This window comes from Mastigoproctus giganteus, chromosome 1 (genome assembly GCF_048544385.1).
Source record: "Mastigoproctus giganteus isolate SK-2022 chromosome 1, ASM4854438v1, whole genome shotgun sequence".
Taxonomy (NCBI): Eukaryota; Metazoa; Arthropoda; class Arachnida; order Uropygi; family Thelyphonidae; genus Mastigoproctus; species Mastigoproctus giganteus.
The window spans coordinates 106,892,969-106,907,122 of record NC_143575.1 but is presented as its reverse complement, the minus strand read 5'-3'; the positions used below and the strand labels follow the sequence as shown (position 1 = coordinate 106,907,122).

Below are 14,154 nucleotides of genomic sequence, written 5' to 3'. Positions count from 1 at the left end.
AAGTACAAGTGGTCTAGTATTATATTTCTCATGCCTGGTGCAGCGCTAGTGAACGATTTTCAACTGATGTAGTCAGTAGCATAAAAATCATCTGGCGAGCCACAGGTTGGCCAGGCCTGGTATAGTGTAATACGTATAGCGTAAACTGGATAACATTAATACATATAATATAAACTTGATATTGTAATACGTACGTATTACTGCTGTATAACCAGTGCATAGTACTATTATTGCATTTAAGCATGCGGCTCAGTGGGAGAAATAAGGGGAGTAGTTGTCCTCCGATTCGTGGCTTTACGAAATGTACTACTTGTTTAATTTTTGCAGATCTGTCTGGAATGGGATGCAATACAGCCATGGGGATGTCACTGTTTGTGTTTGACATAAAGAGTATGAGGATATTAGACATCCACTCAGTGTTCTGGTTGGTGTTTATGAGAGGTTGAAGAGCAGGATGATGCCCTTGAAGGAATTAAATTGGAGGCCCACAGGCTCTCAGTTGCCTACCTCAGTCCTAGAGCTTTTACTTGCACATTACACACTGGCAACCCCCAAGGTAGAAGGTGCTGGTCCCACAGGAGGTAGTTATTTTTGGTAACTCTATTGTCAGGGAAACAGGAAGTTTATTGTGCAAAACATAAAATCTAAGGCAGTTGCCATTTGTGAGAAGTGCAGTATTGAGTCAGTTTGATGTGACATAAGCACTGGATAAACAAAATTGAGAGTAGGAGTGTGTTATAGGCATAATGACTCTGAGAAGTACAAAGAACAACTGTATAGATAAATAGAGTAGGCCAGTAAATTGGAATATCTTTTAATGGGGGATTTTAACTTTCGAGATATTGATTGGAACTTGTGGGTTGATCACTCACACACTAGTAAGACTTGTGTATTTATGGGATGACTCTTTTCTACAGTAGCATGTTAGAGCAGGACCAAGAGAGAGCAATACTCTCAAACTGATTTTCAGCAGTAATTCTTCATGCATTAATAATTTGCAGATAAAGGACCCACTAGATGAACACAGTGTATTGATGTAGGATTTACTTAAAGATATAACTACCATCAAGGGTAAAGAGAAGGATTTTTGCTTTTGTAAAGGAGAATACAGTAGTCTCAGACAGTTTTTAAATTCTATACAATGGGACCAAATAATGATGTTACTAATAACAAATTCTAAATGGGAAGCATTCAGGGAAATAATTTCATCAAACCCTTAGCCATAATTATGAGAGCTTCCTTAGACTCAGGGGAGGTACCCATGGACTGGAGATGTGCAAATTTGACCCCAATCCACAAAAGAGGATCAAGGGGAGACAGACCTGTTAGTTTAACTTCTGTTCCAGGGAAATTAATGGAAGCACTGGTTAAAGAAGCATTACAGGAACATCTAGACAAGACTTCAGTTATAGCTCGGACACAGCATGGGTTTGTTAAGGGGAAGTTTTGTCTTACCAGTTTGATTGGATTCTATGATGTAGTCACAAAGGAGCTGGATGCAAAGAATAATTTTGATATCATATATTTGGATCTTAGAAAGGCTTGATACTGTTGCACATGGAAGACTGCTGCACAAATTGGAGCAGTGTGGCATTGGAGGCAAATTGCTGCTATGGATAAAGGGATGGTTGAATGAGAGAAGACAGAGAGTGGTAATCAATGGACACTGCTCTTCGTGGACTAATGTTATTAGTGGAGTCCCTTAGGGTTCAGCATTGGGTCCATTGTTGTTTTCTGTATTCATCAATGATATTGCTGATGGTATATCAGGCTTAATGTCCAAGTTTGCAGATGATAGAAAGGTCAGCAGAGTTCTTAATAACAGTACGCTGCTGCAACACAATCTAGAAAAGTTGAGCAGATAGGCTGAGAGATGGCAACTGAAGTTTAACATTGACAAATGTAAAGTACTGCATATGGGAAGCAGTAACCCCAGAGTAACGTATAAACTGTGTGGTACTACACTGACAGTGGTAGAGAGTAAAAAGAACCTGGGGTAATTGTGTAGGCAGATATGAAGTTTTCTGAGCAGTATAGATGGTCTGCAAGAGTAGCTCATGGTGTCTTGTCAATGATATACAGGAATTTTTCTAGTAGTGATAAGGAGGTAATTATCCTGTTGTGTAAGACAATGGTCAGGCCACACCTTGAGTACTGTATACAGGTCTGGAGGCCTCATTTTAAGAAGGATGTAGAGCTGTTGTAATGAGTACAGAGAAGGGCAACAAGATTAGTGAATGGAACAAAGGGGGTGCTCTTCTAAAGAAAGGCTTAAGTTTTGCAAATTGCAGTGTCTGGAGACTAGGCACCAGCGAGGTGATCTGATTGAGGCGTATAAAGCCTTGAATGTTTTGAGCATGCTCAATGCTAATGGGATTCTTCCTGTTGCTCAGAATAATCGCCTGAGCGGGTATAAATTCAAATTGAGGAAATACAGTTGTAGGAAAGATGTGTGGAAGTTTGCCTTTAGCTAGCAGGTGGTTGATTGCTGGAACAAACTTCCATCTGTCATTGTAGAAGTTGATAGCTTAAAGAGATTCAAGGCAGAACTAGACAAACATTTGGAGCAAGTGGATGGGTGAAATGAGAAGGGTGTGTGTGTGTTTTGGCTGATGCTATATAAGCTTACTTTCTTGCATCATGTGCCCTTTCTAATGCTAAAATGCTAATTTCAACCAAGAATTACAATTTAAGGCTTAGGCCTTAAGTGGAAGTCAGATGTGGCAGAAAAAAAAAGCGCATGGGATGCTTATAAATTATCATCTGATAATTTATAAGCATCCCATGCACTTTTTTTTTAGAGAAGCCTGTAGTAGATAAAATCTAATCTGTAATGAAGTTGCAAAAGAGGTTTGGCAAGCCAGGGCGGATTATGAGAAATCTTTGTCAAAGGATTCAAAGAAAAGCACAAAGACTTCTTTACTTATGTAAACACTATGTGAAGGGCTGTATTAATTATAAGAGAATCTTTGGATTCTGCGTAGGTCCTGGGGACTGGAGATGTGCAAATGTGTTCACAATGTTCCCAGTTCACAAAGGGAATCAAAGGGTGATATAAGTAATTACAAACCTGTTAGCTTAACTCCTGTTCCAGGGAAAATAATGGAGTCAATTGTTAAAGTGATGTGGGACCATCTATTCAGGAGTGCAGTTATACTTCAGTCACAGTATAGATTCGTTAAGCGGAGATTTTGTCCAACCAATTTGATTGTATACTATCATGCAGTAACAAAGGAACTGGATTCAAAAAATATTTTATTACTTACAAATTTTGTTAACTATTACACATAAGAGACAGCTGTACAAACTGGAACATTAATGGCAAGTTACTGCTATGGTGTTATCCATGGCAGTAACTTGATTGTGTGGGGGGGATGAGAGCGAGAGCGAGAGAGAGAGAGAGAGAGAGAGAGAGAGAGAGAGAGAGAGAGAGAGAGATTATCAATGGACACCTCTCTTAGTGGAATCCCACAGAGTTTGGTACTGAGCCCATTGTTGTTTTCTGTATTTATTAAAGACATTGAGGGTATGTTTGTCTAAATTTGCAGATGATGCAAAGTTTGGCAGCGCCTGTTAGTCATAGTATTGAAGGTAAAAAAAAGTAAAGTGCAGCCATTATCAACCCACTGCAGGGTGGAAGCCTCCTCAACAATTCATGCTGAGGGAAATGGACCATAATCTGCCACGCTGGTCCAGTGCGGGTTGGCAGATCGACCGTATTCAGCAGGCAGGGGCTTGAACCCCGGTCTACTCAAAGAGCGTGTGCTACTGCACTCCCGCTCCTGCCCACTCGGCTACGGAGGCCGTGTATTGAAGGTATACTGCTGCAAGAAGATCTAGGAAAGTTAGGCAAATGGGCTGATGGGTAGCAGTAATTCCAGAGTGTACTAACTGTGAGGTACTACACACAGGGTAGTGAAAAATGAACAGGATTTGTGGATAATTGTGCTGTCAGATATGAAGCTCTCTAAGCAGTGCAGACAAGCTGCCAGGACAGCTCGTGGGGCTTTGTCAATGATATACTGGACTTTTGCTAGCAGCGATAAGGAACTAAGTAGCCCATTGTATAAGGGAATGGTTAGGCCATGTCTTTAATACTGCATTCAGGTTTGGATTTTTTTTTTTTTTTTTTTCACAGGTCTGGATGCCTTATTTTAGAAAGAATGTAGAGCTGTTGGAACAGGTACAGAGAAGACACTTAACAAGAAAGACCAGTTTTGCTAATTGCAGCATCTGTAGACTAGGCACCTGTAAAGTGATTTCATTGAGCTCTTTAAGACTTTGAATGGCTTGAGCAAACTCAGTGCTGCTGGGATTATTTCTTTTGCTCAGACTATGCACATGAGGGGACATAAATTCAAATTGAGGATGGATGGTTGTTGAATAGATGGGTGGAAGTTTGCCTTCAGCCAAATGTGCAGTTGGCTGAAAGCAAGCTTCAAACTATTTTTTCAAATTGTCCACTTCCACACCAACAGATGGAACAAGATTCCACCTGTTGTGAAAGTGGATAGTTTGAATTAATTCAAGGAAGAATACTATTGGAGGGGATGGATAGGTGAAATGGATTTTTTATTTATTTATTATTTATTTATTTTTTGGCTGATGCTGTATTATAAACTTGCTTTCTTGCATCATTTGGCACTACTAACGCCCATTGATAACCATTGTCTTCTCTCACTCATCCATACCTTTATAATACAGTCGATTCCGGTTATTTGGGACACATCGGGACTAGTGCATTTTGGCCCGATTAAGCGGCTGCCCCAATTATCCAAAGTTTCACGTAAATAATTAAAAATGCAATGGACCCCCTCTTTACAATTGGTTCACTGTACAATTAAATATCGTTACGATGGACTCATCATAGTAAAGTACTGTTCACTATACAATGTGTAGTAAGCACCGGTCATTGTGATCACATTTGTGAATTGAATTTTAATTCTATTAAACAGTGTTTCTAATTAGTGAAAATAGGAGGAATATTAAGCACAGATTTTACCCTTTATTACCTTACCACTTAAAAAATTAAATGATACATGATAATCGGAAGAATATACATGGTAATCAGAATAATTAATACGTACTGTAATATGTATATACTACTAACTAGTTGACATTTCTGTTCACTGACTTTTGTGAATGGGGATTAAAATTTAAAAGAGTAAAAAGATAAGCAATCAATAACAAAGAACACAGCACACACAAATTGCAAGTAACATGATACGCACAAGTGAGAATGGAGTAACAAGTTACGAAGCTTTAAAAATAGGAATGAAGAGAAGATTCTGAAAATTAATTTTTTTATATGATTGAAGATTCCATGGTAGTGTGAACACATCCCACAGAATTCCAGCTGTCGGTATTATCGCAAATTCAGTAAGATCGAGTTTACTATCCATTTATGATAGATTGCACGAACAGAAAAGCCGAATAAACAGGTGACTGTTAATTGTTTTTATTGTTTTATGGTCGTTACCTCCAGAAATCCGACCAAACCATGTGGTAAGGTCAGAGACAATCGTAGGGTAATCTCCAGTGCTGCAGTCTCCTGCCCCAATTAAACAGCATGTTTTCCCAATTAAGCAAAGTAAACCCTGGCTATTTTCTCGATTGGGTTCTGTTTTTTTTAAGATTAACCGGTGGCCCACGTAACCGGATCCACTGTAGTAACTTGTCCCTAATGCCATACTGCTCCAGTTTGTAAGTGGTCCTTTTATGTGAAACAAAATGCATGTATTACAAAAATTTCATGTTCTTAATAAAACAGTACTGTTAAAGAAAGGGAGAGAGAGGAACACTATTCAAAAATGAATGGTTCCATTAAAAAATTAGATAGTTACTAAGTTAAATCACCATAGTATTTGACAGTAGCACATGGTACAGTTCCTGCCATGCTATACTTGCGAGTTCATGCTGCAAATTTTGCACTCTACCTCTCTCATCAATTTTAAGGACAATTTAGCCATGTCCTTAAAATTTACAATCTAATGGACAATATTTTTTGTATTAAATGAGGGTTAATCTTATTCTTATCATATATTCCAACATTAGCATTAGCATTAGTAGAGGCATTTGATGCAAGAAAGCAAGCCTATGCAGCATCAGCCAAAAAAAAAAAAAAAAAACCACTTCCACTTCACCCCTCTGTTCGTTCGAAATACCTGTCCAGCTGAGCCTTAAACTTATTTAGGCTGTCAACTTCCACGACAAGGGATGGAAGTCTGTCCCACCAACCAACCACCCGCTGGCTAAAGGCAAATTTCCGCACGTCTATCCTACATCTGTCTTTCCTCAATTTGAATTTATGCTCTCTCAGGTGATTATTCTGAGCGAGAGGAAGAATCCCATCAGCATTGAGCATGTTCAAACCATTCAAGGCTTTATACACCTCTATCAGATCACCTCGCTGGTGCCTAGTCTCCAGACACTGTAATTTGCAAAACTTAAGCCTTTCTTCGTAAGAGCACCCCTTTGTTCCATTCACTAATCTTGTTGCCCCTCTCTGAACTCGTTCCAGCAGCTCTACATCCTTCTTGAAATGAGGCCTCCAGACCTGTATACAGTACTCTAGGTGTGGCCTGACCATTGCCTTATACAAGGGAATAATCACCTTCTTATCCCTGCTAGAAAAATTCCTATATATCATTGACAATACACCATGAGCTACTCTTGCCGCCCGTCTGCACTGCTCAGAGAACTTCATATCTGCCTGCATAACCACCCCCAGGTCCCTTTCATTCTCTACCACTGTCAGTGTAGTACCACAGAGTTGATACGTTGCTCCGGGGTTGCTGTTTCCCATGTGTAGTACTTTACATTTGTCAATGTTAAACTTCATTTGCCACCTCTCAGCGCATCTGCTCAACCTTTCCAGATCTTGTTGCAGCAGAATAGTGTCAGTAGTGTCCTTGACAACCCTGCCTACCTTTGTATCATCTGCAAACTTTGACATTAAGCTTGATATACCATCATCAATATCATTTATAAATACAGAAAACAATAATGGACCTAACACTGAACCCTGAGGGACTCCACTAATAACATTAGTCCATGATGAGCAGTGTCCATTGATTACCACTCTCTGTCTTCTCCCCCTCAACCACCCCTTTATCCATAGCAGCAATTTGCCTCCAATGCCACACTGCTCCGATTTGTGCAGCAGTCTTCCATGTGCAACAGTATCAAAAGCCTTTCTAAGATCCAAGTATATAATATCAGAGTTATTCCCTGCATCCAGTTCTTTTGTGACTGCATCATAGTATCCAATAAAATTGGTCAGGCAAGACTTTCCCTTTACAAAATCATGCTGTGTCCGAGCTATAACTGAAGTCTTGTCTAAATGATCCTGCAGTGCTTCTTTAACTAGTGCCTCCATTAATTTTCCTGGAACAGAAGTTAAACTCACAGGTCTATAATTACTTGTGTCAGCCTTTGATCCTCCTTTGTGAATTGGGCACATTTGCACATCTCCAGTCTGTGGGTACCTCCCCTGAGTCCAAGGAAGCTCTCATAATTATGGCTAAGGGTTTGCTTACTTCCTCTGCTGCCTCCTTTAATATAACTGGATTGATCCCATCACCCCGGGTGCCTTTCTTGTGTTTATCTTCAACAATTTCTCCTCCACTTTACTCTCAGTTATTACAAGATTCTCTAGTTACTGCTAGAGTTGAATACACCTCTGGCATTCCCCTCGCTAAATAACTCCTCATGTGTGAATGTCGATGCAAAATATTCATTTAGTTTGTTAGCTACCTGAGCAGGATCATCAACAGTTGACCCATCGATATCAAGTGGACCAATCTGATTCATCCCCTTCCTTCTAGAGTTTACATAAGTAAAGAACTCTTTGCTGTTTTTCTTTGCATCCCTTGCCAAAGATTTCTCGTAATCTGCCTTCGCCTGCCTAACCTCCTTTGTAACTTTGTTACAGATCAACTTGTATCTATCATAGGCTTCTGTGTCATGTGTTAATTTGTATGTATCCCATGCATGTTTCTTCTCTGCCATATGCCTCATTAGTTAATCTGACATCTATTTAGGCCTAAGGCATCCATTTAGGCATATAAGTCAACTTCTATTTTTTTGCCTTGAAAATTTGTGCTTAATTGTATACTCATTGTGTAATTGAACCCAATTTTTTTTACAGTTATATCTCACATAGTCATGTATTATATTACAGTAAAATCTTGCATTAAGAACATCTGTGTGCTTTTTTAATTCAGTTACTTCTGCTCTTCATTCAGACTCTTTAGGCATAGATGATGATATTGCATCACTCTTATTGATGCTATATGTGTACATTTGATGCTATATGTGTACATTTGAGACTTTGTATTAGTCTCAAAATTCTAAAGAATAAATAGTAATAGCATTCGCCATATAGTGCAAGGAAGTCACAGGCTTTTGCTGCACTTGCAAAAAAAAACCCAACTGAGTAGAAATCACAACCAAACACACATTATATGCTTCCCTCCTCGACTTCCTTCCAGTTGACCTTTGAATTTATTCAAACTTTCAGACTCAGCTACCTGCGAGGGCAACTTGTTCCAGCTATCTACGACTCGCTGGCTAAAAGAAAACTCCCTACAATCTAATCTAAACCCCAACCCTTGTAATTTGAATCTATGACCCCTAGTTCTGGAATTCTTTATAAACCTCAATCAGGTCACCTCTGAGATGCATAGTTGCCAAGCTCTGTAGTCCACATAATCAGTCTTTCCTCATACAGTTGTCCTTCTGATCTCACCATTCGAGTTCACTGTCTTTGGACTATTTTAAGAAGCTCGATGTCTTTTTTTCAGATGAGGACTCCATACAACACAGTATTCCAAATGTGATCTTATAATTGCCTTATACAGTGTGATTAAGACCTCTCTATCTCTACAGGATAACATTCGATAAATCATTGATAGGACACCATATGGGCTTTCCTGTCTGCCTGTTTATACTGTTCAGAAAACTTCACATCTGCCCATATTGTAACTGTAACTCCCAGATCCCTTTCCTCCTCCACTGTTTTTAAATCAACCCCACCAAGTGTATAATTTATTTGAAACCTTGCATTTAGCAGCATTAAAACATAGCTGCCACTTCTCCGACCATCTCCAAAGTCTGTTCAAGTCATTCTGAAGGAGCCTTGCTTGGCACTGATCATTAACAATGCTGCCAATCTTTAAGTCATATGAAAATTTTGACATTATGCCATCTATCTCTTCATCAATTCCATCATTTATGAAAATGAGAAACAACAGTGGCCCAAGAACCAATCCTTGAAGGACTCCACTCCTGACATTACACCAATCTGAAGAATATCTATTATAAACAACCCTCTGCCTTCTGCCACCCAGAATCTTACCAGTGATCTTACCATCTTAGAATCTTACCAGTGATCCCAACCTGTTCAAACTTATACAAAAACCTCTCGTGACGACCAAGTCAAATGCTTTGCTAAAATCCAAATATACTATATCGAAATTATTCTCTAAATCCTGCTCATGAATAACTGTGTCAAAGTATTCTATTAAATTAATTAAGCATGATTTACTCTTAACAAAGCCATGTTGTGTGTCCTTTAGAATGCCATATCTATCTAAATGTCCCTGAATTGCACTCTTAATCACTGCCTCTAAGATTTTTCCTACAACTGAAGGCAGACTAACCGGTCTGTAGTTACCAACTTCGCTCCTAGAACTGCTTTTATGTATTGGCAATACATTGGTACTTCTTCAATCCAAGGGAATCTCCCCTGTGAACAAAAATGCCATCATAATTAACCTCAACGGTTCAATACACTCCCTTGCACTCCTCCTCAAGACTACAGGGTATATGCCATCAACTCCTGGAGCCTTGCCTTTATGCTCAAAAGTTTTTCTGATAAATAGTCATATGTAATTATGACATCACTGATTTTATATGGCTCAATCTCACTTGTACAGCCTCTTCTCAGCATGAAGGATCTTTCTTCAGTAAAGACAGATGCAAAGTACCTGTTCAATTTATCTGCAACATCATTACATGATGAAAATACTTCTCAGAAAATTCATGTTATACTGTACATACAGTAATGAAGAAGCTTGGGAAATTTAAACTTGAGAAAAGAAAAAAAAAACATTCAGTGTAAAAGTTTAACAGTAGAATGAGGTGGGGGGACAATTATTTATTTTAGTTAGAATAAACTGTACTCATTATAAATTTAAAATACAATTTTTATGTTGTTTTTTAAGAATTAAATAAATGGAAGAATATATAATGTAATGAAGGGTAAAAAACAATCAATACAATTGTGAATTTTCTGAGTTTACAGTAACTGTGTTACATTATTACCTATTAATAATCACATATACTTGATTTAAAATCTTTAAATATACGAATACACAGCAGCAAATTAAAGACATTTTAAATTTGGTTATTGCTAATAAATTGAACCTTTTCCCAGTTTCCTGCCAGAAATTGGAAACTAAGCACAATTCCATGTATATACATGAAGTTTCTTTCACCATATGTACTGCCCATACTACTCTACTGATTACAGTATAGTTCAACTTCAAATCAGTCTTTATTGTTAAATATTACAGATTTCAGATTGTAAATACATAAAAACAGCTCCTAATCAATGGCTGTAATCCATTGTCTCTAAGGATAAATAAATTGATATTATTAATCCACTAATGCTGGTATTCTTGGTGTATTCTCTACACCAGAAACAGTACAACTTATAAATTTAGATACCTGTTAGAATTACATCAGTGTGAATTTTAGTATTGTTCCAGTATCAGATTCACTTTCATTTCCATTTTTAATTATTTTTTGAAGTGTAAAACTGTAAAAAAAAATTCTTTATGGTGCCAGGAACACCATCACTATGTTAATTTTCCATTTTTGGTTGGTTTATTTTTTCAGCTGTAGATGGCTCTGATTTTTTGATCTTAGTATACAGTGTGCTGTCTAACTAAGAATAAAATTTAAAAATTTCCAATTTTAAACTATTTCTTGTTTCCCCCCCTGAAAAAATTGGTAAAGTAAAGACAATCACATGCCTGTTGTTGTTATGGTTTCTTGTATGTCAGCTAGACATAATAATTTTCTCTTTCATACAATGAAACACTTATAATTGAAAATATTTTATTATTTGAGAGTAGCCCTCTGCAAAGTGAATGCTTGTTTTCACAATCAGAAAGAATCTTTAAAAGATATGAAGAGTAGTAATTACTGGTTGACAGCCTTTCTCCAATTCTAAATACTTTTAAATTATTAGCAGAAACTGAATTTAAAATGGTTTCCTTTGCTATGTGCTCATGGATTTCAAGATTTTATACAAAGTATATGTGATTATAAATAGGTAGTAATATAATATAGTTACTGTAAACTCACAATCGTATTGATTTTTAATCTATATTTCGTAAAAAATTGATTAAAATTCTTATACTAAAATGTAACTCATAATTCCATTGCTTTTGGTACTTTTCTGTTTATTTTAAAATTTTTATTTTTAAATTGCTACATTTACTGTATAGTAGTATTTTAATTCTTGGTTATGTATTTTAATTCTTGGTCTTAATAGTGTTTACTTAAAACACTATTAAGTAAATGTTTTGAGTTGTGAGGCATTTTGGTCTGTGGAAAAATGCCCAGTCTTGTGGTGATTTGCCTGCAGAATTTTAGAGGCAGCATTTTGGATGTGCCATTTTAATCTAGTACTATACTGCAAATTGATGTCTCTATTAATAATGCCTCACTATAAGAATTTATAGTGAGGCACTAAAACATAACTCAGAAAGAATTTCCTAAACTGTTTTGTCTGATGAAGATAAATAAATTCTTGGTTTTAAAAAGTGAACAGCAATTTATATTTGGTAAAAATATATATTTGATAAATTGTAAATATATTGGTATTAATTCATGTCTTTCCATCCCTAAGCATGTCAAGTTCAAAATTTTATATTCAACATATACGTTGCACTTAAACTTTTAGATGAGCTTTTAGTGCTTCAACAGTTGACTCATATACTAGAATATACCGTAAATGCTAAATTTCAGTCCTAAGATAAATTACAAATTAATATCATGATTACTTCATATTGTCACTTTATTGAAGGTACAGGACTTTCTTTTTGGATCTGTAATTTTACTTCATTAATAGAAGAAACCTAAAACTAGAATACTTGGCTAGTGTTTTTCACTTGAGTCAGCCCATTATTCTGTTAGGTTGCTAGCTCTTTTGGCATTATTCAGTCCACCACTAAAACCCACAGTTTTCCTTCAAATGTGAAATTTATAAATGCAATATACTGATGTCTCCTAGCCTAATATTCCTTATAGCTAATCCAAACAACCCAATCAGTATTATTTTATAATATATACTAGTATTTAAAGTGTGTGAATAATTTTAAATTTATCAGTCATTGTTATATATGGCTTTTATGTGGTACTATGAGATGTTTTTCTCACTTCAAAAAAATTCCTTTTGTAAATATAGTTATATTTTATATTTACTTTAAAAAATACTTCACGTTGACAATTTATTACATTCTAAATTCATGATATACTTTTATATTAATAAAATTCTTATGCTTGGATTCAACTAGGTCAAGTAAAAGCACATTTCCTGGAAGCTAATTTTCATTGTGGATTAGACCTTATCATGAGTGTTCTGCGAAGTGTGAATGGCTTTGTTCATGAGCAAAAGCCTTGGGAATTAGTTAAGCAAGATGGCAGCAAGGAAGTGCTTAATAATGTTTTATATGTTGCTCTAGAGACTTTAAGAATATGTGGTGTATTACTTCAACCTGTAGTGCCAAGAATATCACATGAACTCTTAACAAAGTTAGGTGTAACAATGTGTGAACGTTCTTGGAAAAATTTGGAACCATTTAAATCATATAATAATTGCCATGTTTTACAGAAAAAGTCCTTAGGACCTGGAAATTGTCTTCTCTTCAAGAGGTTAAAGATATAAATTTTGCTTCAATTTCACAATCAATAAATGCCTAGATCCTTGTAACCTTCATTTCATTTTTGATACTACTACACTATTTCAAAAATGAAAACAATCTAACAGTATCAAAAATAATAGTCACCATATAAACTAATGAAAAAAAAAAAAATAAAAAAATACCAATTCATTGAAAATTTGAATAGTTTTTGTTTATTTTATTTCGTATATTTCAAATTGATCGAAGTGGGGAAATATTGGACAGTTTTAAGAAAGGAGTAATTATGAATATCTTGTTTTCCAAATTAAATTTTTAAAAATGTTTTAGCTTCTGTATTCAGGGGCATTGAGAGCTAATGCAAAGCCTTGGTACAAAATGCATGACTCCTACCCTTCCCCTCAATATTTGTATGTGTAACACAGGCCCCAGTAAAAATTGCTCTCTCTTTGTATTTGTATATACATGTATATATATATATATATATATATATATATATATATATGTTTTGTGTATCCATAAAGGTTAAAAAAGAGCAAAAAATCGATTTTAACATATAACAGATCAATAAGATAAAAAAATTAATAAAATAAAAACATTTTTATTATTTTAAGTTGGAAGAATTTTTTGCTGATTATTTAAAATGAATTTAATTACTTTAAAAAATGTAATATGAAGGTCTCAGTTGGGCTCCTAAAGAATCACAAGCCTGGGCACTGTAGATCCCCTAATTCTGTTCCCTTCCTTCATTCCTTTCTGTATTTTTGCTGAGTTCTTTTTCTGCAGCTGTAGAAAATATAATTTAGCATGCAGAAAGACATATAAACAAGATATACTTGAATTCTCCTTTTATAGATAAGACTACAGCAAATATAAGTTTTCCTGCTATAAAGTCAGAAGTCTTTTGTGGTGTTAATATCTTGTATTTTGTGGCTGTCACTGTAAATTGCTTCAATGTTACACTGACAAATAAACAGCAATTGTCCAAAGAAAAGTATAATGTAATTTATTTGAGATTTATAAGAAAACAGCATCACCACAGCTGGGTTATGTGTTGTAGTTAGGACTAATATCTCCGGTAGAAATGGAAAGCAGTGGAGAAATGTATCTGTTCCTGATGATATTTGTGTGTTCATTTAAGGATCAGAAACAGGAATCTAGTTAAAGTGGACTGAGAAACCATTTGTTCAGTGGTGGGTAGCCTGACAGGTGACCCTCAAAA

General features: G+C 36.0%; 1 protein-coding gene across 1 annotated transcript in view; it reads left to right on the top strand.

The window, feature by feature from the left end:
* The window catches only part of MetRS-m (Methionyl-tRNA synthetase, mitochondrial), a 197,439-nt gene extending 184,481 nt beyond the window's left edge, over window positions 1–12,958 (top strand). The window contains exon 13 of the mRNA XM_090382639.1: window positions 12,588–12,958. Coding sequence (XP_090238765.1) covers window positions 12,588–12,958 — 371 coding nt within the window. The remainder of the gene's footprint in view (window positions 1–12,587) is intronic.
* Window positions 12,959–14,154: the final 1,196 nt, after the last annotated feature.